Source organism: Corvus hawaiiensis, chromosome 10, assembly GCF_020740725.1.
Source record: "Corvus hawaiiensis isolate bCorHaw1 chromosome 10, bCorHaw1.pri.cur, whole genome shotgun sequence".
Classification (NCBI taxonomy): domain Eukaryota; kingdom Metazoa; phylum Chordata; class Aves; order Passeriformes; family Corvidae; genus Corvus; species Corvus hawaiiensis.
Genome location: NC_063222.1, coordinates 5,195,168 through 5,222,513, shown reverse-complemented (window position 1 = coordinate 5,222,513; position 27,346 = coordinate 5,195,168). Strand labels below are relative to the sequence as shown.

Genomic DNA, 27,346 nt, shown 5'->3' with positions numbered 1-27,346 from the left:
GGGTACAGCTCATAACCAAAGGACAAGGTTATCTGTGAGTGAGGGGCAAGCTTTTCTCATGTCTATTCTTGGTAGGTGGATGGAGGTGATCAAAAGAGCCACCAGCTCTCCGGCCAGGTCGAGCCTGCTGCTTCCCAAGGAGAAGGACACTCACACAGACTGAAGGGGGGCAGAGCTGGATCTCTGCTGGCAACACCAACAAAAGAAGCAGGTGGGAACAGGAGTGTCTGGAGTTGATAAAGCAAAGACCCAGGAGGCTCATTTCCCCTGGGATGGAAAGTGGGAGTGAGGGGGCTGCAGACAGGGATCGCATCCATTCCCGATGGTGTGGAAGAGGGTCAAGTCCGTTCCAGTTGAACCTACTTAGAGAGAACCCAACAACAGCAGTGCTGCAGTGCGCACACATCGCGGAAGGGTTCTTGTTCCATTGTACCTGTACAGTAACACCTTCACCTGCCCTGAAGGCAGGTACCACCTTGTTTTTACATTTTGACTGGATGATCAGCACACATGGGAGAAAAGCAGCAGCTTCCAGTGGTGTAGTTGGCTGGCAGCAGCGGGTAGCCAGGGCTCCCAGGCCCCAGGTGCTCCGCGGGGCTGGCGGCACAACCCGTCCTGCTGCTGTCACCATCGGCCTGCTGGCACAGCTGTCTCAGACTAACAGGAGCACACGGTGCATTGGCTTACCCACAGCTCATTCTGAACAGACACTGCAGCTCTCCCAGAACAGCTCTGCTCCTCAGGAGCTGCCACAGCAGCAGTTTTCCAGGGAAGCAGGAGGACTGAGTCTCTGCTGAGCTGTTGAGGTGTTGGTGTATTGTGGATCGGTGCAGGGGGGTGCATGGTTTGTCCTCTGAACTCAATCACTGTTCTCATATCACAGCTCCAGTTTCTTTATCCTGTAGTAGGAGTTAAGTAAGGCATGGGATGGCAAACACTCTCCACTCTGGTGTGGGTGATGTTTTCAAGGCATTTAAGCACTGTAGGAGAACAAGCCTCTGAAAGTCACTGTTGCTTGTGCTTTTGTCATGCAAAGACTTCTGAAAATCCCTAATCTTCTATTTCAGTGCGGGGTGGGATCCATCTTCTGTTTCTCATGAAGGTGTAAAAGTCACTGGATTCCAGATGGAGCAGTAGTGTCTGTGGACTCTATTAAATTTCTGTATTAACTCTGAAATGTTTGCAGCTTGTTCTCTTTTGTAAAGCTGTCACCTTTGGGTGCCTCCACAAGAAGGACTGACACACGCTAAGTGCCACAAGATGCTGTTGGACGTGGCTTTGATGGGCTGAGGAGACTCTGATTTATATTAGATAGAAAAGTGTTTGTGTACTAACAGAAGGAACAATGCAGTGAAGCAGTGAAAGAAAAAGGAAAGTGTTGCATGCTGTGAGGATGGAGGAATGTGGAGATCCCATGGGACAATGGGAAGGACAGAGGCCAGCACGAATGTTCAGTTATGGTCTCAAGCAGGATGAGGACTGAAGGGATGGGGAGTCCAGAGGGATTTTCTTGCTTGGCATTTGCATCCTAGAGGAGTGACTGCAGATCCAGCCTTTGCCGCTGCTCTCACAAAGACCAGTGTCCCATCTAAGTTAAATGTACTTAATTTATTAGCGTCTTCATTTATTATTTTTTTAATTACCTGTTGTAGGTGCATCCATGTGGATTGATTAGACATGTGGCTGAATATGACTGTTCAAAGTAAATAGCATCTTGGTATAAAACTCTCTCAGCCTCTTATTCCTGGGCCCACCATTCCACGTTCAAGTTACTCAGTAGTTTTCCACAACTCTGGATCTCAGCTCACCCTGTACCAAGTGCTCTCCAGACAGAGTGGGGATGGTGTGGAGGAGGTGGCAGAGCTGCCTTTGTGGAGCTTGAGTGGCACTTGCCCCACAGTGAGCAAGGGTCTTTCCCTATGGTTTTTGGGCTGGTGAGTGAATGATCCTTTAGTTGCTCCTGTGCTGAACCTGCAGCTCAGCATCTCTCTTAAAGATGCAACTGCTGAGGTGGGGTCTCTAAACCAGGAGCCTCTGGAAGGACAGCAGGCAGCAAAAGCCTCTTCTTGGTTTGAGAATACTGAGCTCAAATGTCTGTGCATTTATAGTGCAGGAGCTCAGGCTAGAAAAGCCAAAAGCTTTGCTATTCCGAGCAAAACTGCAGCTGCCTTACCTCAGTGAACTTTAAAAGTGGTGGGGATTTCAGTGGTGTATCAGTTCTGTGAAATACTTTGTTTTTCTCTTAACTACAAGCATGAGAAGTTTCCTTAACAGGAGCATTAGGCAAGAACAGAATTAAAACAGGTCCTTATGCATTATGTTCTTGCTATGGAGCTAAGGTGTATGTGAGGGGGAAGATGCATTTGGGACTGCATGGCTTAATAGCCATGGTCTCACTATTTCAAAGACCATCCAGTTCCACCCCTCCCCTCCCCACCACAGGCATGGACACCTTCAACTAGCCCAGGGTGCTCCAAGCCCCATCCAACCTGGCCTTGGACACTGCCAGGGATGGGGCAGCCACAGCTTCTCTGGGCACCCTGTGCCAGGGCCTCCCCACCCTCACAGGGAAGAATTTCTTCCCAATATCCCATCTAACCCTGCCCCGTCAGTGTGAAGCTATGCCCGCCCTTGTCACCCTGGAGCCTTCTCTTCTCCAGGCTGAACAACCCCTGCACTACAGATTTCCCTCTTCATGCTTGGCCTTCATCCAGGATAACACCGTCCTGCTTTGTTGCTTAAGAAACCAGACTTTGTGCAGTAACTCCTGACACATTTAACCCAACAGACTGGAGCTGTTCTGGTGACTGCTCCCTTCTCCTCCCTGGTCATAGCAGTGATTCTGTTACACCAGTGCAGTCCTTCAGCCTGGCCCCAGCAGCACAGCTTTGGCTCTGCTGCAGCAGCAGCAGGCGTGGGCTCCAGGTGTTCTGTGCCTGGCAGTGCCCGCACCGCGGCTGTGCCAGGGGACAAGGGCTGGCGTGCTAGGAGCCAAGTCCTCTGCTAGGCAGGGTTAGTGCCTGATTGCTGGGGAGACATTAACTGTCAGACTTCCATTTTTATGAGGCATCAGGCACCGCTCCCATTACAAGCTGCACCCACCCACAGAGCACCTGGTGCACTGACCCTGTGCTTCCGCACTCCTGCTGCTGCTGAGGCTGGCTCATCACCACTGTCCTGGCAACAGCCTGCTGAGCTGAGCACATGGCATTTAGCAAAATTCCCCCCCCCAAAAAGCACAGTCAGAAGTACATTAATCAGTTCCGCTTCTTGGCTCCAAGGCATAAACAGATGAGGAGCGCTGCAGAGTTGGTCACAGCAGCAGCTGAGCCCTTCGCCTCTGTTGCTGCCCAGGGAAGGACAGTCACAAGGGTTTACACACAAAGTGGCATCTCCAGGGTGTTCATGCTGTCCCTGAGGTCACACAGGCTCAGGGCTGTCTGGTTCAATCCCTGCTCATGCAGGGCTGCATCTGTGCAGTGGATTATCACCAAAGATGGAGACTCCACCACCTCCCTGGGTGACCCATGCCACCACTCGGGCCCCCTCCCAGCTGCAAAGTGAGACAGAGGAAGGCAGAGATACCCTGTTGCCAGTCGAGCCTGACTCTAAAGACTGCAACTAATAAACAAACTCCAGCAAAAAACCACACTGCAGTGTGCCCCCAGTGCACAGCCATACCTCTGCCAACAGCGTGTGCTTCCTGGAGTGCCAGCAGGAAAGGCTGATATGCCTGCAGCTGTAATCCTTGCACACAAAGTACTTGGCTCTGTCTCTGGGGTCTCTGTTACAGATGCATGAGGAAAATTTAGGGGAAGACCAAGAAAAATGCAGAGAAAAGCACCTGGAACCGATGCTCTTCCCCTAATAACACAGTTACACCAGCCTCATTTGTTTTGTTACTTTATTGAAAGTGGCAGATCCCTTTCAACGTTTTTGAAAACTAAACCCATTGTTGCTTTGAGTACTGGACGAAGGGTGTGGGGATTGTTTCCTTTAAAAAGTTTCCTCGTTACACTGCAGAGCATGTGAGTGACAATACAGGTACCTTATCCACACGGTTTGCTCCCGCTGTGAACAGCAACTTCAAAAGCAGCAGGGGCCCTTTGTGCTGGCCTGCAGCCTCTGCCTTCCCCCTCTCCAAGTGTCCTGTCTCTACATTAACTTCTCCTCCTGAGGGAAAAGTGGGTTTGTTCTGTTCTTCCTAACTGCAGGCTCTGAGCTGGCTCTCACCACAGAACACTGCTGTGCAGCAGAGATCCAACAGCAGCACCTCTTCTCTACTGTACAAGTTCATAGCGTTGCTGAGCCTGGATTTGTCCATCAGGACAAATAAAGGACAGTCATAAGGTAAAGTGAGCACCATACACCAGGATGAGGGAACGTATGGTCCTCCTGAGCTACTTGCAGCCTAGCACTTAAAGTCTGCAGGTCTGAATCTAAGTACCAAAAATCAAGCCTTGTTTATAACCAAGTGGCCTGTCATTAAAAAAATGCTGAACAGCTCCAGCCTTTGTTCTCAGTGGCTCTGGGATGAGCCATATCATCCACACACAAACACTCAGACAGGAAGGTCTGGGTAACTGAGTTCTTGCTGACTTCATGGGAATCTCTTTTCAGTTAGAGAGCAGCTCTCTAAGCAACCAGCTGTCCGGGGTTATTTTCCTAAGTCTATTTTTCTAGACCTTTAAAGTGTAGATTTAAGATCTGTGTGCTTACCTGAATTAAAGATTTGCTTTATAAACTAGTATGATACAGAAAGCAAAGCTCCTGGGGATGGCTCTGCTGGAATACCTTAAGCAGCCAACACAGCAGTAGATGCTTTACCTTCTCTGCTACCAAACACCACCCCAGCTTGTCAACTGGAGCAGAGCCCTGGCTGCAGTGGAGTCTAGATCCCAGGCTGAAGAAGGAGCCAGAAAGGGAAGGTTGAGGAGAGGGAGGCCTAGAGCAGCTTTTGGGAATCCCCAGCCCCACCACACTGCTGTGAGCCATCCAGTTTATGTCTTCATGTAGAGCACAGGTTCTTGCATCAAAACCTGCTCTGTAGTGTCCCTCTGCGTTGTGGACCAAAGCCGTGCTGATGCCTGCAGCTGTTGTGTTCCCCCCATTCCCCTTTTTAACCCTTCTGCCCCACGTGGGCCTGCTCAGCTCAGACGAGCACTGCCCAGCCTGCCTGTGGAGCTGCTTCAGCTGCCAGAAGTGCCAAGGACAGGAACTCCACCAGCTCCCACAGCAAACATACCCACTTTGCCTTCTGCTCCCTGGAGATCCAAGGCAAGTTCTGCTGTTGCCTGAAGTAGATGAACTAAAGCCTAATACAAAATGATGTCCCAGAGCCAAAACCAGAACAATCAGCAAACCCATCCTCCTATGAAATGACAGGCTGGGAAAGAGCAACCGTGTATCAGCTCAGCTGCTGCAGCACTGGAAAGCATTGTTACTTGTGTGTGAAGGGCTTGAAGTGATCCTCCAGAACAACTGGAGAGTGGGTCTCACTCTCCCAGAGGCCCTAAATGCCTGGAGAGCTTCCCACCATCCCTGTACTCACACACAACTGCTCACAAATGCTTCTTTAGGAAGGGCAGGAGACTAAACCCATCAGACTTGCCTGTGAAACACATCAATGGAAGAGAATCTCCCTTTTTCCAGCAGCCAGGCATTTACCAGAAACAAGCTGTGAATCAAACCAAGCCAAAATGGACACAACCATTGTAGGAAAACAATTAAAAACTGCATTGATTACATTGTAAAAACAATTAGACCACCCATCTCGGGTTCTGCAAAAGGTCTAAATTGTACTTGCATTGCAAACCCCACCCTGGGTTATCATGGAAACACGGCTAACATGAAGGCTCTGAAATGTCCTGGAGTCCATCACAATGTCACATCCAACGGCAGATGGTGGTCTGGATTAGAGATGTAGTTCTTATGAAGCTGGAAAAAATCCTTCCCCCTCACGACAACAGCAGGGAGTGTGAGTGTCAGCGGGCAGAGGTCAGGTGGTTCCGACTGTGTGAAAACCTGCAGGGAAGAATTGACAAGGGAGAACTGGTCAGCACTGGCTGGCTGAAGCTCTCACCTGGAATGGTGCCCAGAGGCACCCACCAGCAGCTCTGTGGGGGAAGGGGTCAGGCTGCATGGGTCTGTCCCCACTGCCATTGCCACTGCCAGTTTTTACTAGATAAAGTCCTGACAGACAAAACCAGCACTTTAACAAAAAGCCAAGGTGGTTTGACACTTTTTCAGGCTTTCAAGATTCAGTTTGCACCTAACAAGAAGTTTTCAGCACTAGTGTTTTATGGTAAGAAAGCAACCGGGTCTTTGAGGTTTTGCAAGCCCCCCCCAAAAAACAAGTATCTTGTGCTTCTGCCCCATCCAGCAGTGTCATTTCTAGGCTGACAGAAGTGAATGATGCTGTAACAACTACCTGTCTGCAGTCACGCCCACACATCCATGAGCACCTCCTGCTCAGTCAGAGGCTCAGGTTTTACAGATATCACAGGACACCTTCTGTGACCTCTATGGGTCAGCCAGCAGAATGAGTGTTCTCTTCCTGGCATTAAGTGATTATTAGATGAGGGTTCTACACAGTCCCATGGTGTATTTGCTTGGAAGCTTGAATGATGTAGAAACAGAATCCCTCTAGGATGGCCATTATATTTGGTCCTTAATGTCTACAGCTCTTCTTTGCTTGACAGGACAAGCAGGGGGTCAGGCCCAGACAGCATGGGTTTAGGAAAGGCAGGTCCTGCATGACCAGTCTGATCTCCTATGACCAGGTGACCCCCTTAGTGGATGAGGGAAAGGCTCTGCAGGTAGTCCATGATCTCAGCATTCTCCTGGAGAGGCTGCAGCCCACAGCTTGGACAGGTACACACTTTGCTGGCTTAAAAACTGGCTGGATTGGCTGAGTCCAGAGAGTGGTGGGGAATGAAGTTACATCCAGCTGGGACTGATCACTAGGAAGGTTCCCCAAGGCTCAGTGTTGGGACTAGTCCAGTTTAGTGTCTTTATCCATGATCTGGACAAGGAGATTGAGGGCTCCCTTAAGCACATTCACAGATGACACCAAGTTGGGTGGGCATGAAGGCTCTGCAGAGGGATCTGGACAGGCTGGACCAAGACCAATGGGGTGAGGTTTAACAAGGTCAAGTGCCAGGTCCTGCACTGCAGTCACAACAATCCCCTGCAGTGCTACAGGTTTGGGGCAAAACAGCTGGAAAGCTGCCCGGTGGGCAAGGACTTAGGGATGCTGCTCAACAGCAGCTGAACATGAGCTGGCATGTGTGCAGGTGGCCTAGAGGGCCAGCAATTGCCCTTGTGTCAGCAATAGTGTGGCAGCAGGACCAGGGCAGTCACCATCCCCCTGTGCTGGGCACTGGTGAGGCCCCACCTTGAGTGCTGTGTACAGTTCTGGGCCCTCATGCCAAGGACATTGAGGGGCTGGAGCATGTCCAGAGAAGGGAATGGGGATGGGAAAGGGGCTGGAGCACCAGGAGCAGCTGGGGGAGCTCAGCCTGGAGAAAAGGAGGCTCAGGGGGGACCTTGTGGCTCTGCACAACTCCCTGACAGGAGGTGGCAGCCAGGTGGGGGTTGGACTCTGCTCCCAGGGAACAAGGGGCAGGACAAGAGGAATGACCTCAAGCTGCACTGGTGGAGGTTCAGGTTGGGAATAAGGAAGAATTTCTTCATGTAAAGGGTTGTCAAGCATTGGAATGTGCTGTCCAGGAGGTGGTGGAGTCACCAGCCCTTGAGACGTTCAAGAAACAGCTGGATGTGGCACTCAGTGCTCTGGTCTAGTAGACACAGTGGCTATCAGTCAAAGGCTTTTCCAACCTTACTGATTCTGTTCCATTCAATGGGTACTTGAGTTACAAGGCACAAACTTTAACCCATCAGAAAGAAAGGCTTAGAAAGCCTAAGTTCAAGGGTGTAAAGACTGTAGAGCTTGGGCTGTGTTTACAGGGGCAGCCAGAGCATAGAACAGCTTCTTCTGTCACATAAAGCACTTCCAGCCTGCTAACCAGGGAGGAGCCAAATGTTAATTTTCTCTCTTGATAAGGAAAGGGTGAGATTTAGGGAAAGGGAAAAAAGCCAAAATCATGTTAAATAAAGCCTGATAAATCTGTGACCAGGTTAGCTGTGTTAGTGCCTGCAACACATGGATTTGACTGGACCTGGTGCCACCAGTGGAGCCAAGTTTGACCCGGCAAAGAACTAAATTCTACCAGACTACACTCCTTCACTGGTTCAGTAAGTAATTGTCTCCAGGAAAAGTACACTTTCCTGTATACCTAAAGCTGGGCAAGCAGTGACTAGCTGCACATAGTGCTTTGAAGCACATTCCTTGCAATGAAACAGATATTTATTAACAGAAACTTTCTATCCCAGAAGTGATCCCAGTGAGATTTTGCATAGTCCTTGCTGCCTGGGTAATGGGACCAGCAGGATATCAGACGTATATAGATATATGTGCAGAATGAAGGTGAACAGCAGCATCTTTCTGTGCCTTGCAACATACATCACCACTACAGAAACCTGACTTCTGAGGCAGACAAACTGTTTGCATTAAATGAAAGCAATTAAAAGAAGTGCCATAGGAACTATCAGGGCAGCTGTCATGAATATTCCCTTCTGTCTGTCCTGACTGCTTGGCACTGACCTTTGCACAGCTGTGGAGCACAAGAGCCACGTGGTTCAGTGCTGGCTCCACCCCAGCTCACACACAGGACACTCACCTTTGGACCCGCTCCACCATGTGCGCTATCAGTTTGTCAGAGATGCCTGGGCAGGACTCCTCAGCCAAGCTAAAGGCGTTCTCCAGCTCCTCCATGGCTCCCACGTTGCCTCCAGTCTGCTTGTGCTTATCTTTGAGCTGCAACCCAGAAACAGGGCATTAGGTCCTTATTTTGTTGCAGAAAGCACTGGTTGAGAAGTGCAGCACTGACATTAAGGCCCTTTCCCTTTTAGTATGACTCCACCAGGGTGCAGGAGGGCACCCACATTCCACTTAAATGAACCAAAAAGAGTTCCTTTTGTTGGTCAGGAAAGTAGAAGTCCACTGTCTGGGGTTCAAATTTGCCTCCAGGTACTTATGGCAACCAAAGTCCTTACCTAACAGGATGTACTCTTGTAACTAAATGTTACAAGAAATGGACCAACAGCCCTGAAAACTCCTAAGTAGTAACAGCACGAAGAACTCCGGGTGTATCCGAGGCAGTACAATGACCTTTGCTGCTCATGACAGCCCAGCACCCAGACACACAGGCTCACAGGCAGGTTGGGCAGAATATATCCAACGCCAGGAGTTAGTCACCACCCCTTTTAATAACCATAAAAAAGTTTGAGTTGCTTCTAGTGACTGGGCAGACAACTGCCACACCAGGGATCCTGAGCACCTTCACTTCCAACATTCCTCTCTAAGGGAGCTTTACCCAGGAGGGCAGGGAAAGAAAGTCCATGCACCAAGCCCCCCACATGCAGCATCTACCTCAGTTCACATCTCTCATGGTCAGTGCACTCCGACTAGGCCTCTACTTGCACATGTTTCCAGCTGTTAATCTGAAATAGCTACACCTCTGTTGAGAAGGAATGCCTGACAGGTCACTGGTGCTGAGCCTGAAGGAGTCCCTTGTTGGAAATCCTACATTTCCACCCCCTGCAGCAGTTCCCCATCTCCTTCCCACAAGCTGCTGATATGACAGCCCCTTCCTCAGGGCACCATCACACAAGGAGCTGAACAACAATCAAGCGTCCTGTTGAACCAGCAACATCTGCCAGCTTACCACTGTCCAGTTCAATTAAGCTCTCATTAGGCCCTGCTGATTAAAGGGCTTTACACAAGCCTCGCAGTTCCTTGCCTCAGTTCCAGGATCAGCCTATCCTGTTGCTGGAGCTCACCTTTTCTCCGTGCTTCGGAAAGCAGAACAATGTGAATGCTAATCCCCAGCTGCAGTCGTTCCTGTGCACCAAGGCCCCTGCTGGGAACAAACAGTTGCCAGCCAAAAAGGGCTGCTGCCTCCTCAGTGGGGCACCTGTTCCCTACCACAAAGCTGTGGGAACAACCCATGCACACCTCTGCTCAGTCAGAAGTGGCAGGGACACGGAGGGCAACTCAGTTACACATCAAGGATACAGATTTCACAGCCAAAAATAGGTGTGATGCTAAAACCAAGAATTTGATGTCTACCTACCAAAGGCTGCCCACCTCAGAGTAAGCAAAGGGTCTGTCCTGGAGGTAAGTTGTCAGTTTATCATCAGCCTTTGATGCCAAGCCCTTAACCTTCAGCTTGCCCAGCAGCCTATGATGGGAAGGAGCAGTGTGTGCTGGACTCTCTGTTCCCACTGCAGAAGAGCTCTCTGGAGGCTTGTGGGAGTTAGAGCACTGCAATGAGCTCAGCCTTACTAGGCCCAAACATCATTTTACCTCCCTACCCCAGGATGTTTCCAGATTTGCAGTTGCCCACACCTGTTAATGACTCCTCATGGGCCATTTTCAATATTAACATCCAGTAACACACGTTCAGGGAAGGTAAAGGAAAGATTACAAAGAACATCTCAGTCAGATTTCCATTCACAAAGCCCAGCTTCAGCCCCTTTAGGGAAAGAGGGGATCAAGCCTAGCTGGTTTAAACTGCAATCACACAAGAGTGAGGAGGACAAAGTCTTCAGTTCTGGTTTCCTACCAATAGCAAATAACACATTCAACCAGCAGTGAAGCAGATTTCCAACCTGGAGAAGTTTTCTTTCAAGCCCTCTCTACTGCACACAAAAGCCAGGTTATTTCAGAGACTGCCCAGAACCTTTCCTGCTCCCAGTTTCACTCAGATCTGCAGAGCCAGCAAAAGTCTAATCAAAGGAAAGGGGGATCAACAAACTGGGGCAAGGGAGTCAAACTAGCAGAAATGAAATGTCCAAGAAGCCACTTCCTGCCTGGAACTGGTGCAGCAAAGTTAGTAAGGAGAAGCACAAAAATGCACTTAAAGTCACAGCCCTGAGCACTCTGCCCCAGGAGGCTCCTAAACTGAGCAGAGACCCAGACATCAGTGACTGTGCTGCACAAACAAACCAACATGGTTTTAATGCAGTTTCATCTCACAGCTCTAGGCCTACAAGACCCAGGTCACTGGCCTCATGCTCCGACCTCTGAAAGTCAAGCCCTGTGGAGCATAGAAGAGGCCAGTTAGATAAATTCCCAATTTCCAACTGAAGCAGTGTCAAGAGCCTGGTTTTCCAAATGACCTCTGGTTCCTGCCATGCAGCAAATCCTCCTTCCACATAGCAGTAAACCTGAGAAAAGAAAGATAAGTCCAGAAACTATCCCTGGAAAAAGCTCAGCTCTCTGCTGGGCCATGCAATCAGGATCCAGAAGAGTAACTCCTCAGGACCAGAGAAAGGGTGTCTGTCACCAGCATCTCAAGAACAAAATCCTGACATGCAGCATCTAATTGATTTCTTCCAAAGCATAATCTCCTTTCCTACCCTTCTGCTGGAAAGAGCAACCAGAGCTCACAGCCAGCAGCCCCCTTGTGATTATCTTCCTCTTCCCTGACAACATCACCCAGCTGGAAAGATGAGCTGTCACCTCTCTGCTGATACAGACACCATCCTATCGTCAATGGAAGCTCTTACTTCAACTCCACATCCCCATCCAGACCACAAGGCAGGGGAATTGAGTAGGTTTTCTGAACACATTTTCTCTGCCTGCCTTCTAGAGGCTAGGTGGCAGGGAACTCCTTGGTCTTGGCTTGCTACCAACAGCAGTCTGTACAGATCAAGAAATGGCCTAGCAACCAGCAAAGCCAATTCCTGCTCTAACCCACCTACCTTCCCCTCAGTAACTCTGCTGTGGGCAGCAGCACAGCAGAAGGGCAGGGGACATGCACAGTCACGGGCCAGCTCAAGCACCTATCTGCTCTACCAGGAGCTGCACTTCAGCCATGGACATCAGAGTCTGGAGCTGCCTAGGCATCAGCAAGCCTAAGATGCAGGCAGGAGACAGATACTTCTCTATCAGATCCTCACCAAAAGACAGATTACCAGAAGGGTAATGCCCTTCTTCCAAACACAAGTGTTTTCAGTACACGCCAGGGACACACTCACTTTCCCCACATATGGTCTTGCCCCCTCCACTGGTGCAAATGCTTCAGAGTCCCTTAGCCCTACTAGCTACCCCACCACACCTCCCTTCTCCAAATCTTTCCTTATTTACTTATCTGAAGGTATCTCTTCATCTCCAACCAGTAGAGAGCAAGAAGGTTCTACTCACCTCCCCAAAAACTGGATGAACAAGTGTGGAGAGACACTGTGACCGTGGTTGCCTCTTGATGGGCTCAGTAGGCTGGAAAGCAGCAAGAAAAGAAGTTACAAGCACAGGCAAAAGCTCCCAGGGCACATGAAGTACTAAGCCTTTGGTGAATTCACAGCCCCTCCACGGCAATCCCATCACTAGATCTTGGGAAAGCCACAAGTCACAGTACCCTGATGATGTGGAAGAGGCACCTCGGGAGCACCAGCCCTAGGTGCCAGACTGAAGTAAATTTCAGACAGAAGACAAGTGCCTGGTGGCTTCCCCAAGACATCCAAAAGCTTGTGCCAGTTCAGTCCACTTCAGAAAGACCAGACAGCACACAGACCTTCTGGGAACCATGAAGAGCCATTCCTTTGTGCAGCTTGCTCAAGGAATTGGGGCGAATGGTTGGTGGGAATGTCCAGATTGGACCCTGGTCTCCATCCTCTGCATCTCCATCACTGCAAATGAAAAGGGGAAAGTCAAGACAAAGCCTCAGTTCCATACACTGGGGGTTTGCCCACCCTTTCCCAGAGTCACAAGTTCTCCCCACCTGACTGCCATATTGCTGCAGGCCTTCAGGCTTTTCCCTATCCCAGAACAAATTATGAAGAGAAACCACTTCAGTCTCTACAGCACATATGCAGCATCAAAGAGATCTGAGCTAAGTACTATATCATGTTTCCAAACAACCACATTCACCTCTCTGATCCAGCCAGCTTGAAGAAGTTTCTAGTGCTAGTTAAATTTAGGAGAATTTCAAGACAATCCAAGCTCACAAGGTGAGGGGCCAGACTTAGATGTTATAAGCCAGTCTCCCCGAGTCCTTGGTCACTCGAGTCGCTGCCACTACAGGTGAAGAGCAGCTCTGTGACACCAGTCTGGCAATGAAGTGCCCTTTCCCCACCCAAGGCCCATAACTTGACTGTCCTGCATGGCAGCGCAAAGATTTACCCCTGACTACACAATATACACAAACACAGCTCTTGCCACAGTTACTAAAGCCTGGGGCTCTTGTAGTTCATGAAATGTGCATAAAATACAGGCAACAAGAGCCCTGTTCTACTAGTTACACACAGACTGTTTCCTGTCAGTACCCTGATTCCTCACACTCAGCAAAGAGGCTCCACAGGTGAAGACCAGAACAGAGAACGAGGTCCCACTGAACAGGAGGTAACAGCCTGGCTCTTCAGGCAGCACTCACTTGCTCCCACAAACAAAAGCTCAAAGTTGAGATCTCAGGTGGGAAAAGGACCTGAGCTGTTTGCAGTAGGCTACCCTGGGGCAAGCAGGGGCAGCAGGAGCACCCCTCCATGCAAAACATGTACGTACATATCGGAATCACCAGAACTGGAATCCTCTCCATGGCCCTCCGACTTCCAGCGCTTGAATCGATCGATGAGCTCCATTAGGAATGAGGTTTTCTTGGTGTAGCGTGTGATGAACTTGTGCTTTAGCAATTCTTTAGCTGTCGGCCTCTGGAGCAGATAAGGAAAGCATGTCACATCTAACATCTCTGCACACTAAACATGCAACTCACTGACTTCAACTGGAATCACAGAATATCCTGAGCTGCAAGGGATGCACAAGGATCACCAATTCCAACTCCTGGCCCTGCACAGAACAGCCCCCAACAATGCTACCAATCCCCAGCAAAGTGCCTGAGAGTGTTATCCAAACACTCCTTGAACTCTAGTGGCCTTGGGGCCATGACCACTGTCCTTAGGAGCCTGTTCCAGTGCCTGACTGTCCTCTGGGGGAAAAGCCTTTTCCTAATATCCAACCTAAACCTCCCCTGACACAGCCTCGTGCATTCCCTTAGGTCCCATTGCTGGCCATCAGAGAGGAGTGATCAGTGCCCGCCCCTCCACCTCCCCTCATGAGGAAATCCTGCCAGGCTCATGTGCCCACCCTGTAAGGTCAGCAAGTCTCTCACTCCAGGATTCTGGCACCTTCCTGTTGAAGGAATTTTTGACCTCTGCTGACTTTCACCCAAATTCACAGGTGGGCAGCAATACTCACAAATCTAGGATCCTTATTGAGGCAGGCTTCCACAAACTCCTTGAAGGGCTTGCTGTGGTGACCCTCAAGTGTCGGAGGGTTGTTTTTGGGGATCAAGAAGAGAACCCTCATAGGATGCAAGTCAGAATTTGGAGGCTCTCCCTTTGCTAGTTCAATGGCTGTAATCCCAAGGGACCAGATGTCTGCCTGGAAAAGAGAAGAAGAACAACACAGAACAGCAAGGAGCAATTCTACAACATGAAAGCACATTTTTAGGACAGCTAATCACATAAATCAGATGTGGCATTTCAAGTCTAATATACAAACTTCTCCAGCAGACCCTGCATCATAACAGAAAAGACTAATTCCTGCAGCAAGCAGCACTTCCAATCCCTGTTTCTGTCCAAGCACCACCACCTGTATAGTAGCCCCAAGCAGCAATCCTCCTGCTCCCAGCTCACCTTGAAGTCATAAGCAGACTGTTTGATGACCTCTGGTGCCATCCAGAATGGAGTCCCCACAAAGGTGTTTCTCTTGATTTGGGTGTCTGTCAACTGTCCAGCCACCCCAAAGTCAGCCAGTTTCACATCTCCTTGTTCCGAAAGCAGCACGTTGGCAGCTGGACACACAAATAAGTAATTAAATCTGCTGGCCTCTGAATCACCCCCAGCCCACACAGAACCGGGTATTGAGTGGAGCCTTCCCATGCCATCTTCCTTCACACCAGTGATAACCCTCAGCCTGATTTCCAGCCTCAGACCCATCCTCACGCTTTGAACTCCACTGGGTAATGTGGAACAAGCTCGTGCACTTTGTTGGATCAGAAGGGGACTATTGCTGAGGTAGGAGCAGGGAGTAGATGTGAAGGGCTACACCAAGTCAGTGTGACTCCTGGCCACACAAAGAAGGGAGGGTGACACAGCCTCTAATGCTCTTGATTTTTTTTCCAGAGTAGCATTCAGCACAGGTGAAATAGCAGATCCTTCTAAAGAGCTCTTGTACTAGTTCCCACTCACTCATAAGACTGTAACATTGTGCAGGTTTGGGAATGGGGGTTTTCTGCAGGACTTTTCATTCTGAGACCCTACCTAACAACTTTCAGCATTTCCCCACCACTGGCAGCCACCAGCCCTACACATCTTGTGCAGTGCTAGAAATGTGCAGTCTCACATACACAATGAAATCTTTTCTCCCAATCTCCCTGCATGAGGTTTCTGCTCCCTGCCTGCTCACACCCTCTCCTGCAGTGGGTCAGAGCAGCGAGCATCCAGCACTGTCCCAGCTCCACAGCACTGTCCCTCCATCCCCCTGCAGCACTTTGATGCTCTGGGCTTGCTGTGACACTGCTCTTCAGGAGGCAGATGCCAGCTCTCTCTACACAGCACGTGGCCAGTGACTATAAAAACCAGCAAGAGGATAAGCTGGCACAAGCTGCCCTGATTTTCTAGGGCTGTGAACCCTGCATGAGGACAGCTCACTTCTGCTGTGAGCTATAACCGCAATACCCAGCACACACACCCTTGGGGTCCAGCAGCAAAGCAAATATCCAGACACAAGTCAGCTAATATCTGAGCATGCCTTTCACTGACTCCTTTGCTTTAGCTCCCTGACTGTCCAAACTCCAAGTGCCAGAGGAGAGCTACAGATCCTTGCTGTTACTCTAAACCCTAAAGACATGAAAAGCATGAGTTGTGATACAGTGACAAGCATCAGATTCAGAAAACAGCAAGCCAACAAGAAAAGCAGCACTGAGAAAGTCTTTGAAACCTTGCAGATTATGGTGGAATATAACACCTCTGAGTATTATATTACTAACATCCCTTACAAGAAAGGGAGCGGAGCTCTCCAATCTTACCTTTGATGTCTCTGTGGATCTTCCTCTCTGAATGTAAGTAATCCAAGCCCTTTAGGATTTCTCTCAGGATAGTAGCAATGTAAGTCTCCTCCAGTGGTCCTGGCTTCAGCTGATTAAAGGCAGAAAGATGACTTAAAAGAGGGTGACTGATGCCTTGGACTTGTTTGTTACTTGGAAACCTTGGCCAAGCAGGTCATATTCAGCAGGAAGCACCTTCTTGCACACCTGGTGCACATTCTACAAGCAGAATGTTGGTCTTTGCACCTGGCAGTATTCAATGGAAAAACTTTGGGGGATTTTCTGCTTGTCTATCAGTTTGTTACAGGCTTCCCAAACAAACAGCAGTTCATCTCTCACTTTGGCCTGGAAATACATTGGCCAACAGAACATTTTAAGAGTTTTTCTTGTTCAGGTCTCTCTGCTAGCATACAAGTAGTGAATTTTAGCCTCTGAGACATCAACCCTCAGGCTGTGGAGTACTGTATCAAAGCTCTTCTCCTTTCCATCAGTTCTCCTCTAACCAAGACCTGCCTTCTCAGTGCAATAACTGAGGTTCTGACACTCAGGTAACTTCTGCTGATGACATCCTCCCACTACACCTTCCTCCAAGTCACTGTAGGCTCAGCAGTTTTCCCTACATGACTAGTTATTGCTCTGGAAAAATGGGCATTACTGTCCTAAAGAGAAGAGAAAAATGCTGTGACAGAATACAGTGCAGCAGATCTTTGCCTATGGATACATTCTGCATTTGTATTCTCTTAAAATTGGGGGTAACTTAATCATAGACCATGTCTTTACTGAGCTATGTGAGCACTGAGCAATACCATAACTCTGACTAGGTGAAGTACAGATTTGCACTGCTCAAAACCAACTGGCTGCTGGTCACTTTTCAGTTCACTGTGTTCATATAGCAGCACAGCATGCTGGACAACAGTGCTGGGACAGCTGAGCTCCATGAAAGCATTCCCTCTGTCCTGGGATAAGCATAACCAACATGCTTGTCCTGCACTGCTTATCCCTCCGGCACAGGGCTGACAAAAAGATGGTATGTGGCAAGTGAGTGTCTGGCTTATGAGGATTGCACAAACCAAGTCTTCGGTCAGTATTTTTTGTAGTCCAGAACTTGCCACTTACTCACCAAATCCAGGGCTGAACCTCCTCCCAGGTACTCCATGATTATCCACAGCTTAGTGCCCTGCAAGCAAGAGCACAAATCAAGAGCAAAGACAGTAATAAAAGCAGACAAAAAAGTGAAACACTCATGAAGCAGCAAGGCACAAGAGCAGTCCTGTACACAATCTAAGAGATGCTGCACACTACAGCTCTCAGGGGCTCAAGGAAGGAGCCCCCAGCTCCCTCTTTTCTGCTGACACAGCATTACAGAGGTGGACCTGCCTTCAGCACATTTCTAACTCTCAGTCTGCAGTTTCACCTGAGGAAGCACCCCTAAAGGCACCAGACTGCCCAGCCCACAGATAAGTTTATTCCCAGGTTAGAGCCCTTTAACATCTCTCCAACAGCTCATATGGCATAAGTTCTTCTTGGCAATGGCAGGGGAGCATTGCAGCCTTTGATCTCATTAACAGGGCTGTCAGCTTGAACAGTACAATCAGCAAGACACTCCTCAGAGAAGAGATTTCCATGCTGAGGTTCACAGGGAGCCAACAGAACATAAGCAGCAGGTCCATGAAACTACAGCAGAAGGCTGAGAAAATCTATTATGGCCTTTGAAAAATATGTAAGGAATATTCAGGACCCGAGGAGCTTAGGAACTGTTTGCTGCAGTCCCACTGTTACACTCATCTCCAGAAGCCAGCCTGCCTAGGCCACTTCTGATCAATACTACTCGCAGCTTCCATTAGGGATTCCTAAACCTGTTCTCGATGGAAGCAGTATTAGCACTCCTTCATAGACCCAGTTCAAATTCTTTTCACCATTTCTCATTAAGTACTTTAAACCTCCTCTTTTTTTTCAGAGGCGTAAATCCCTCAGTGGTACTGCCTTAAGACTGAGCTATTCTTAGTATTCAAAAGTATTCCATCAACTTCCTTTCCAGAATTGTCAGACCAGGGGAAGTTCAGTCTTCAACAAATAATTTTCTCTCCAGTGAAGTGCCTTCGTCTTGGTACCACACAGTACAGGGCACTTCATTTCCATGTTCTTAGCAAGTGTCTCAAAGCCCACTCTGCTATTAAGTGCACATCGATGCAGTGAGCAGAGCCACCACTGCTCCTGCTGCCATGCTGCCACTCACACATCACTTTCCAGTGCCCTGTGCCACCATCCACTGCAGCATCCACAGAGGAGCCCTCCCTGTTCCCAAACTACTGGCAAGGAATCACCATGGTTTGTCCTACCTTCAAGTAGGAGCCATAGTACCGGGTAATGTAGGGGCTGTCACACTGGCTGAGCACCGTAATCTCCTGCTGAATGTCCTCGATCTCATCTTCAGCCTCCTCCAGATCAATGATCTTGATAGCAACCACTTCCTTGGTGCGGTTGTCGATCCCTTTATACACTTCACCAAACGATCCTTTGCCGATCCGCTCCAGCTTGGTGAACAGCTCCTCAGGATCCACCCTGGAGTGCTACACCATGAAGTAGAGATGGGAAAATTCCATTAAGTTCCCGGGCTGCAGAGCACCACACATACCCATACAGCTCATCTCCATATCTGTGCACCTACTATGTAGATAAATTCACCTGCAACTCACATACCCTAAGCAGTCTTAGAAACTTAGCACAGAAATATATCCAAGGCTTTCTGACCCTGCAGACCACAGCGGGGAGGCAAAGGAGGGAAGCCCAGCATGAGAATGTCAGCAAATACCTCTATGGAAAGTGTCAGCTCCACTGGGACAGGGCTGCTCAGCTGCAGGCACTAACTGGTGCCAAAGCAGCTCCATGAGCAAGCATCTGTTCACACTTCAACAGAGACCAGCAAGGGGTACCAGAACCAGCTTTCTCTTGGAGATCCAGGTGAGAAAACAGGCACAAGCAAGAGGCCACAAAAACACTTGCTAGCCTTCCTGCACTCAAAGACTGATCTGCATCCTTCCCTACTTGTCTGGGGGATGAAATATTACAGTAATATGAATTCACATTTAGTGTCTTCTCTGCTGCAGCCTGATTTCCACACAGCACCCAGCCCAGCTCTCCTCAGACATTTCCAGATGGAGCCTCACATCTTTTGGAAGGTCAGCAGCAAGGAGCAGGCAGGAGAGCAGAATGGACACTCCATCTACCTGACCTGCTTTTCTGGACCAGCCTCTTCCCTGGCTGGCACACTCAGATGCAATGGCAAATAGCATCTCCTTCATCAGACAAGCACATCAACCAGGAAGTTACTAACAGAAATACTGACTCTTTAACAGCAGCTGCACAGTGAATTCTTTATTAAGGTGAGTATGGATAAGAAAGGGAACAAATCACAGTCACTTTCTCATGCTGCTTCATTCAGTCCACCTGCACACCAGGAGGTCCTTCATGCTACTAGTAGCTTCATGCTACTGAAACGCTCTTTGTGATTAATTTTTCTGCCTTTTTTTAATAATAGTTTGAAAAAAAACCCTGGAAAATATCGCCTGACCTTAGGAAGCAGCCAAGCCATTAGAAGGAATTTTCCACACCCAGAACTTCTCAGTCTCACCTCCAACACGTCACTCAGTGAGACTGCTCCCTCACAAGCATCTTGAGTTGGCAGATTTTATCAGAGAACAGGGAAGCTGCATTTTTCCATCTCACACCAGGTTCTAGCAGTAGGCCATCATTGAGCAGCCCAAGGTGCTGCTTAATGATTAAGCCAGTCTGTCATCACAGGTTGTTTGCCTTCTGTGCCTAGTGCATTGCTCTAAGCCAGGCCCAGGTGATTTTTACAGGCAGCTCGTTCAACAGGATTTCCACACAAACTCCAGTCCAAGATACAGAAGGATAACCAAATATCCTTTGGCATCCATAGCAACACCAAATAGGCTGTACTTTGAACAAACACACTGGAAACAGACCAGAAGGCATGTTCAGAGACAAAAAGAACTGGAGATACATAGCAGAGACTGAAGAGAGGGAGGTGGGGGAAAGAGAATTTAAGCTTGAGGAATACCAGGGAACAACATGAGAATGATGACTGCAGGCAGGGAGAACAGTCTGACTAGTCCAGGCTCACTACAGACCAGGAGCAGTTTCCATCTCTTGACCGACTTGGAGGAAGGGGCAAGAAAGTGCCCCAGACATTACTGTGCACAGTGACCTACTGCACCCTAAAAATGCCACTCAACACCTCAGCCACTTCCACAAATCAGGGAGAAGGGAGAGAAAGAGGATCATCTCCTAGAAGTACCCACTCAGCTCGGAAAAGAAACCCTATCCACATGAATACTGCAGGGAAGCAAACCTTCAAGAAAATCTTCCTCCCCTCCCACATAACTTTTACATGAGGTAAGAAACAGCAAGGTGGAAGTAAGTGCTCCCCCCTCAGCTTGGTAGGGCACATCAGAGAATCAGGACTGATTTCTCCAAATCAGGACAGCAAACGCACCGGCTATGGCAGGCAGCTTTTGGGACAACCACCACTTCATGTGGCAGGCTCTGTAATCATGGACAGCTTCATAAACAAGCTTCCAGACTTGGATGTTGGTTTATCCTGTTTTCTGTAGAACAAAGCAGTTCAGGTAGGTGCGGTGAAGGAGACAAAGCTTCCTGACAGGCAGACAGAAATTTTGCCCAAGGGACTCAGGAAAACAATGTAACTGATGGGCAGGTGAGACAGGCCCACTCCCATTAGGGTGGACACATTAGGACACTTCGTTTGTAGGTACTGCATTTACCTTCCCAGTACTGACCTGGAACTGCTGTAGAGCTCGCAGGTGACAGGGCAAGAGCCTGACTCTATGGAGGGCCTGAGGGCAAACATCCCTCAATGCAGTGGCCAAATTCATAGAAATCAGACCCAGCAACAGACAGAACCCACGGAGCCAGTATAGGGCCAGGGGGTACAGAGTCATTCCAGCCACAGTTACAGTCCCCAGACACTGCTGGAGGAGCACAGTTTGCTGATGAATTTCTTTGCTTTCTGTAACCAGGGAGGAGGAAACAGGCCCATCCCCAATTCAAGCAGGTCAATGTCTGCTCAACAGAACACCTGGTGAACTACCATTGTGGACTACCATTCGCAGAAGAAATTTCCAGGCAGCACTTTCAGCAATTCTGAATTCCCACAACAAACTAAGATGTCCTGGCTGCAGGACATTGTCCAAAAGCCCTTGTCCATTAAAAAAATCCAGTTTGAGACACCACATGGCGACATGTGCTGACAAACAAAAATGCTCAGATCCATGGGCATAAAAGCCTCAGCACTCATCAGACAGCAGCACAAACACAGTTCCACCAAGAATGGAGAGCTATGGAACTGCACTGCTCTGTCAGGAGAGAGAAGGATGCACTCCATGAGCCCAACTTTCCCCTACCCCAACACATCTGCACCTGCAAAGCAGTGTGGTAAGAGGTGTAACAAGCACCATCTGTCCCTTTCCTAAACATGAATTACCTCAGTACCAGTCATCTTGTTAGAGAATCACCCTGGCTGGAAATCTGTGCTCTGGAATTGCACTGCTACAAACACACCTGGGATACTTCATTAGTAGGAAGCAACAGAATCCAGATGAAATGTTTTGTACCAGCTTAAATGAGCACAGATAACCCAAAGCAGCTTATTAGCACCTGTCACCTCTGCAACTGCTCACCAGCTTGGGTTCTTCCCATTTTTCTTCCACATCTGCAGCACCCACCAGAGCTGAAAAATGGAGCTCCAGGTCAGCAGCAGCTGCTCCTCGTTCTACTACTACATGTAAAGCCGTTAAGGAATGGTCACTACATCGTAACTTTGTGCTTGACTGAATGCTCATTACACAGCAGTTCTGAAGCAAAAAGCCTCCTGCTGTTCCTCACCACTGAGAGCAGTCAGTCAGGCATTAGAGATGGCTCAGGCACGCCTGGGCAGGCTTTGGAGGGAGAGCACACAATGCACTATCTCAGTAAGTGCAGGAAGGGAACAAGTATGAGAGGGATGATGACAATTTCCTAGTAATGTGCTCCACTTCTGCCCTCCGGGATCTAATCTCACAGCACAGGAAAGAAGGATGCTCTGTCCTGACAGGTGTGGGAGTGTTTGCCATCCTGACTGATGATACCATGTTTTAAAACAGACCAACTCGCTGCAGCCATCAGGAATTAGGAATTGCAGTGTGTTGTGAGACGAGCCTGGCAGTAACACCAACTGCTTCATGGGGAAAGAATGGTTTTGGCAGCTCTGCCACCTCCAGCTGCAGAGACATGATACCCACAGTCTTTGAGAAGATGTGGATAAGTACTAGAGAAGAAGGGTAAGTATCTGCTCTCATTTCAAAGTTACTGCCTGGAAGGATAAGCTGCATATTGGGAACAGAAGCAAACACCATTTGAACCAGCTGCAGATCTTCTCTCTGGGCTGTGTCCAGCTGGATCTTACTCTCAAAATATTCAAGAGCAAGAATCACGCCTGCATTTGTTGCATAAAACACTGAGGGGTGCTTAAACCCTTTTGGAAATGAGCATTCCTTAATCTGGGGCAGGTTGGAATTGGAATTGCTGTTCTATATGGGAGAGGTCTGTAACAGAAGATTGTCAAGGCCACAACACTTTACAAGCTGAAGCTGACCAGGAATGTGGCAACTTCAAAGGGTTTATGTGGAACTACAGCCACATTTAGTGTTATTTCTGACTGAAGCACTTTCCCACCAGCCAAACAAACATAATATTGCTCTGCCAAACACAGTGGAAGAAGGAAGTTGGTTTTAATAGAACTTATCTGCTCTTCTCTTTCCCTCATTGCCTCCTCTGCTCCCCAGCTTCCCAGCCAGCATACTGAACACTCACCTCTGGGCTACCAACAGTCTCTCTGGTGAAACCAGCTTCCTATCTGGAACTATCTGAAAGCTTCCCTGTCTATATGAAATCTGTGCACAGCTCTCTGCAACTGCCAAAACCTGGGACAGTTTTGAATTACTGGAGTATAAAAAAGAGGGAAGTTTCTGTTCAACACTTTGAAACACATCTGTTTGTCTGAGACTCCCAACTCTTTACAGACAGTATTCTTTTGCTTCAGGTAGTGAAGCATTACTTAGCCAAAAAACCCTAAATGGCTTCTCCAAGGTCACATAAGGAACAGCAAATCTAGAAACAGAGCTCAGGTCAGAGCTTTAAACATAGTGACTAACACATCACCTGGCAGACAGAGCTTCAGACCAAGACCAGGCCTGCAGTGCTTGTATGTACACAGCACAAGGGAGCCAAGGAGAGAGAGGAAGCAACCAGCTGAGGCAGGGAAATGGAGGCACCGAGGCAGAGCAACCTGGGCATTACATTGATGGTAAGTGCCCATCAGCACTAGAACTGAGAATCAGAAACAAGTCAAGCCTCTGACATCCCAATGCAAGTCTTAGTCTCTTGATTTTCACAGCACCTCCCACTGCTCCCTAAATCTCCCCCTAAGTGAAGGGAATTTCAGGCCAGTTCCTACTGCCCTCGCAGCAAGCCTCAGTTACACAGATTACAAGGCTCCACCAGGGATTCCTGAAGAGACCGGAAAATGGACAACACAGATTGGTTTCCTATTCCAAGACCAGATAGAGTCATGGGATGGCACGATCTGAGAATGCAATGCCTAACATTTCCATAATAAATTCAGAGCTGAAACCACTAGAATGCTGATAAGCTTCATGAGTGAATGCTGTGTATAAAAAAAGCTTCAGAGCAACCTCCTCTGCAGCTACAGAACTCAGTTTTCAGCCCTAAGCAGACAGTATCCTTCCCTTTCTCCCCCTGTACAGTGACTCAGCCAGGCACTATATTTATATTTAATTCCATACGCACTTTGGGGAAGCAGTTGACGTGAAAGACAGCATGTAAACTAAGGTGCATTGCAAATCAATTTTAAATCAAAAAAGGTTCAGAGAAAGCATTATCTCAAACCACTAAAGCTCTTAGTAATTCTACACCTAGGAGCAGAACAGAATAATGCCCCAAAACTCACAGAACGTGGTTTTAGAAGACCTATGTTCAGCATTGACATGTGCCAATAATCAAACACAGCCCACAACAAAATTCAGAGGGAAGATGCAAGCCCATACTATTAATGTGGTTTAGCTTTTAGTCCCAAACCCTGGCATCATCTTTCCACATTCCTTTTATGAAAATGTCGTCACAACAGCAGCTTTTATCACATCCACAGAGGCTGAGATGTCTCGGAAGAGTTACAGCCCAGTATCAAATATCACTGCCTCTTATGCAGCAAGGTTGCAAGCACCATTTTTCTGACACTAATGCCATGAACACTTTAGGAAGATATGTCTGGCAGAGCCAGCACACACAGTTTTTCTGTTCCCATTTCTAGACTTCCCCTTCCAAAAATACTCAGAAAGCCAATGACTCCTGCCTCCCTAAAAAGAACACAGTTAATCCCAGAGAAAGGCTCCACAGTGGGTGAAGAATTCGCTTTCTGTATGGCTGGCAACACAACACTATCAGCCCAACACCAGCATAGAGTGAGACACAGGTCAATCAGCTAACAGGAGTAAGCTGAGACCTGTGCAAGAGAGATAAAGAGTAGCAAAAAGTGATTTTCTCGTTATTTGTTTGAAACCCTCATATCAAGAGCAAACACCTTTATATAGACCCTTGAAGAGGGTTTTAAAATAAATTTTTAATCACCACTTACCTGGCTAGCAAATTCTCTCAGGTGAGCCATGCCTGCAGAATGGGTTTTTTGCAAAATCAGGGAGGATTAGGATGTGGCAGCACAGCAGGAAAGTGATGATTTCTCTACTGGTCACCTGTAACAAGCAAGAACACAGAGCTCTCATGTGAGGTTCTTGGAAGTTGGCTCATTCCCCTGAAGAGTCACCTGCATCTTTTTTCCCTCCTTGATCTGAAGTTCTCCTTGAACCTGCCAAGACGTTCTAAGTATGCTAGGCCCTCCCTGCACACAGCATTTCTCAATTCTTAACAGAAATGCCTTCTAGATGTGTCAAGGAACCTCACTCTAATGTTATACACTGACCAAGTCTCAGGCTCCATTTTCCCTACCATCACCTCAGCACGCTCCCCAGTATTAGAGTTAACCCCACGGTTCTATTCCCTCACCACCACTCGCAGCACCTTCCCCAGCACAACCCACAGCATCGTCTACTTCTGCTCCTCCTCAGCCATCCTCTCACTGACAGCACTCCTCCGCTCCCACTGTCCCCGGTACAGCCACCGGCAAACCTCAGCTGCTCAGCACACACCTTTCTCTTCAGGGAGCCCCAACCCTGCACCAGCCCGCCCGCTCCCTCTCCGCTGCTCCCAGCTCTGTCCTCCTCAGCGGCCCTCCCCTCCACCCAGCAACAGCTGAGCCCCAACCCAGCCCGGCCCCCCAGCTCAGCCCCCTCGGGGCACCCGCGCTCCAGCCCTCTCCAGGGCCCCCGACCCCAGCATCCCCCGCCACGGTGCGGCCCCACACTCCCGTCACGGACACCTCGTCCCACCTCACACCTCAGAGATCTCCCCCTTCCCGTGTTCCTCTCGCCATCATGGGGTACTCAGCGCGCCCCCACCCCCACCAGCCCCGCCCGGCACCCTCAGAGTCCCTCTGTGGCGCATCGCCGCCCCGCCCAGCCCGCACAGGCCCGCCCGGCCCTGAGCACTGCCGCACCTACGGGCAGCGCTGCGCCGCCGTCGGGAGCGCCATGCCGGGCCCTGGCGCACGGAGCCGCCGCCGCCCCGGGCTGCCCCGGGACACCAGGCGCGGCGGGGGGGCGGGAGCGCCGGGCCGGGCGCAACAACACGGCGCGGCGGTGGGGGAGGCCGCGCCGCGCTGCATGCCGGGAGATGTAGTCTCCACGCCGCGCCACCCGGCAGTGCGACCGCGTTCCTGGACTGCAATACCCAGGATGCCGCGCGCGCAGCGGCGGGGCGGAGCTGCAGGGCGGGGCGGAGCTGCAGGGCGGGGCGGTGGCGCGGGGGTGGCTGGGGCGGGGAGTCCTGGGGGGCGGGCGCTGCCCGGCCCAGCGGCCCCCGCGCACTGGCGGGGAGGAGTCGCTTTTGTCCTGCCAGTCCCGCCTCACGGGGCTCTCGCCAGCCTTTACGGGACTGTGCCTTGGAGTCCCCCGGGTGACGCCATGCAGGCCCGCCTTCAGCTCTTCTCTTGCCCGGTGCCCCTCATGAGGGTGAGGGGCTGTCTCCTCCCCGCCCTCCCGGTGCCCCCACCCCGCCGCGGGACGCCCGGCTCCCGGGGGCGCCGGCAGAGCGGGAGGAGGAGAGGCGAGGGGACGGAAGCCTCGTTCCCAGCGCTGCATCTGCGGGGTTGGGTTTTCCTTCACGTGCTGTAGTGTCAGTGACTGATTAACGTTTTCAAAGGAAAGAAAAAACAAACCAAAAACCAATTTTGTCAGCCTCTTTTCAGGCAGCTTTAAAGCTGGCCCTGCATTTCTTCCGTGCATTGAACAAACCAGGCACAGCTTTTCCCGGGTGCTGACACACAACGCCTTTGTCACAACCTGGTGTGTTGGTGCTGCTCTGTAGCACAGGTGAGTTGTAGCAAGAGGAGCAGCCCTGGGAACTGTCGCTGCATGGACAGAAGGGTCTGGGCAGCAGCCAGCAGCTCCCTCACATCCCTCTTATTCCCTCTTGCATTGCCTCCCCCATCCGTCACCCTTCCCTCTGCTTCCCTGTCCCTGATCAAATCAACCAGCACTTTGAGGTACTTGAGTGAAAACATCAATTAGGTAGAGTGCAGGTATCAAGAACTCCTGCAATGAGATTCTGGTTTTGTATTTAAATCAACTGTACCTCACTGGAAGGTTTTCACAAAGATTTTGCCTGTAGGATCCTTGGGTTGCTGGAGCTTTGAGTTTATACCTGCAGGACCAGCCTTCTAGCCCAAAAACTCAGATTGTCTTGTCTCATAAACAAACCTATTCCAACATGACACCTTGACTTAGGAGAGCTATGAAGAGACAGAGAAATCAAAGCTTCATGTGAAGCAGGAAAGGAAGGAGAATGAAGTTCTGCTCTGGTTCCAGTGTAGCAAGGACCAAGGCGTGAACTGTTTGTTCCCTGTTCAAGTTCCTCTGTGTGTTACTTAATGATCCAATGCCTCAGCTCTCCACCTCTTGTCACATGGACAG

The 27,346-nt window shown here is 49.6% G+C and overlaps 2 protein-coding genes across 6 annotated transcripts in view; one reads left to right on the top strand and one right to left on the bottom strand.

The window, feature by feature from the left end:
- Positions 1-1,725, top strand: part of FARP2 (FERM, ARH/RhoGEF and pleckstrin domain protein 2) — a 75,161-nt gene extending 73,436 nt beyond the window's left edge. For 3 of the 4 annotated variants that reach the window (XM_048314856.1, XM_048314858.1, XM_048314859.1), the window contains one exon: positions 76-1,725. In XM_048314856.1, coding sequence (XP_048170813.1) covers positions 76-163 — 88 coding nt within the window. In that variant the 3' untranslated portion in view covers positions 164-1,725. The remainder of the gene's footprint in view (positions 1-75) is intronic. The other variant, XM_048314857.1, reaches the window with a different exon arrangement.
- Positions 1,726-3,887: 2,162 nt separating this feature from the next.
- On the bottom strand, positions 3,888-25,974 carry STK25 (serine/threonine kinase 25). 2 transcript variants are annotated; one of them, XM_048314864.1, is made up of 12 exons: positions 25,873-25,974; positions 24,898-25,012; positions 18,506-18,736; positions 17,287-17,343; positions 16,149-16,257; positions 14,755-14,912; positions 14,315-14,500; positions 13,625-13,770; positions 12,639-12,753; positions 12,272-12,343; positions 8,742-8,878; positions 3,888-6,024 (listed from the first exon to the last, which is right to left on the bottom strand). In XM_048314864.1, the coding sequence occupies exons 2-12, from the start codon at positions 24,925-24,927 to the stop codon at positions 5,985-5,987; spliced, it is 1,281 nt and encodes a 426-aa protein (XP_048170821.1). In that variant the 5' UTR covers positions 24,928-25,012; positions 25,873-25,974; the 3' UTR covers positions 3,888-5,984. The 2 variants fall into 2 exon arrangements, with proteins under 2 accessions (XP_048170821.1, XP_048170822.1); XM_048314865.1 differs by having other exon boundaries at positions 25,877-25,974.
- Between the last annotated feature and the right edge of the window lie 1,372 nt (positions 25,975-27,346).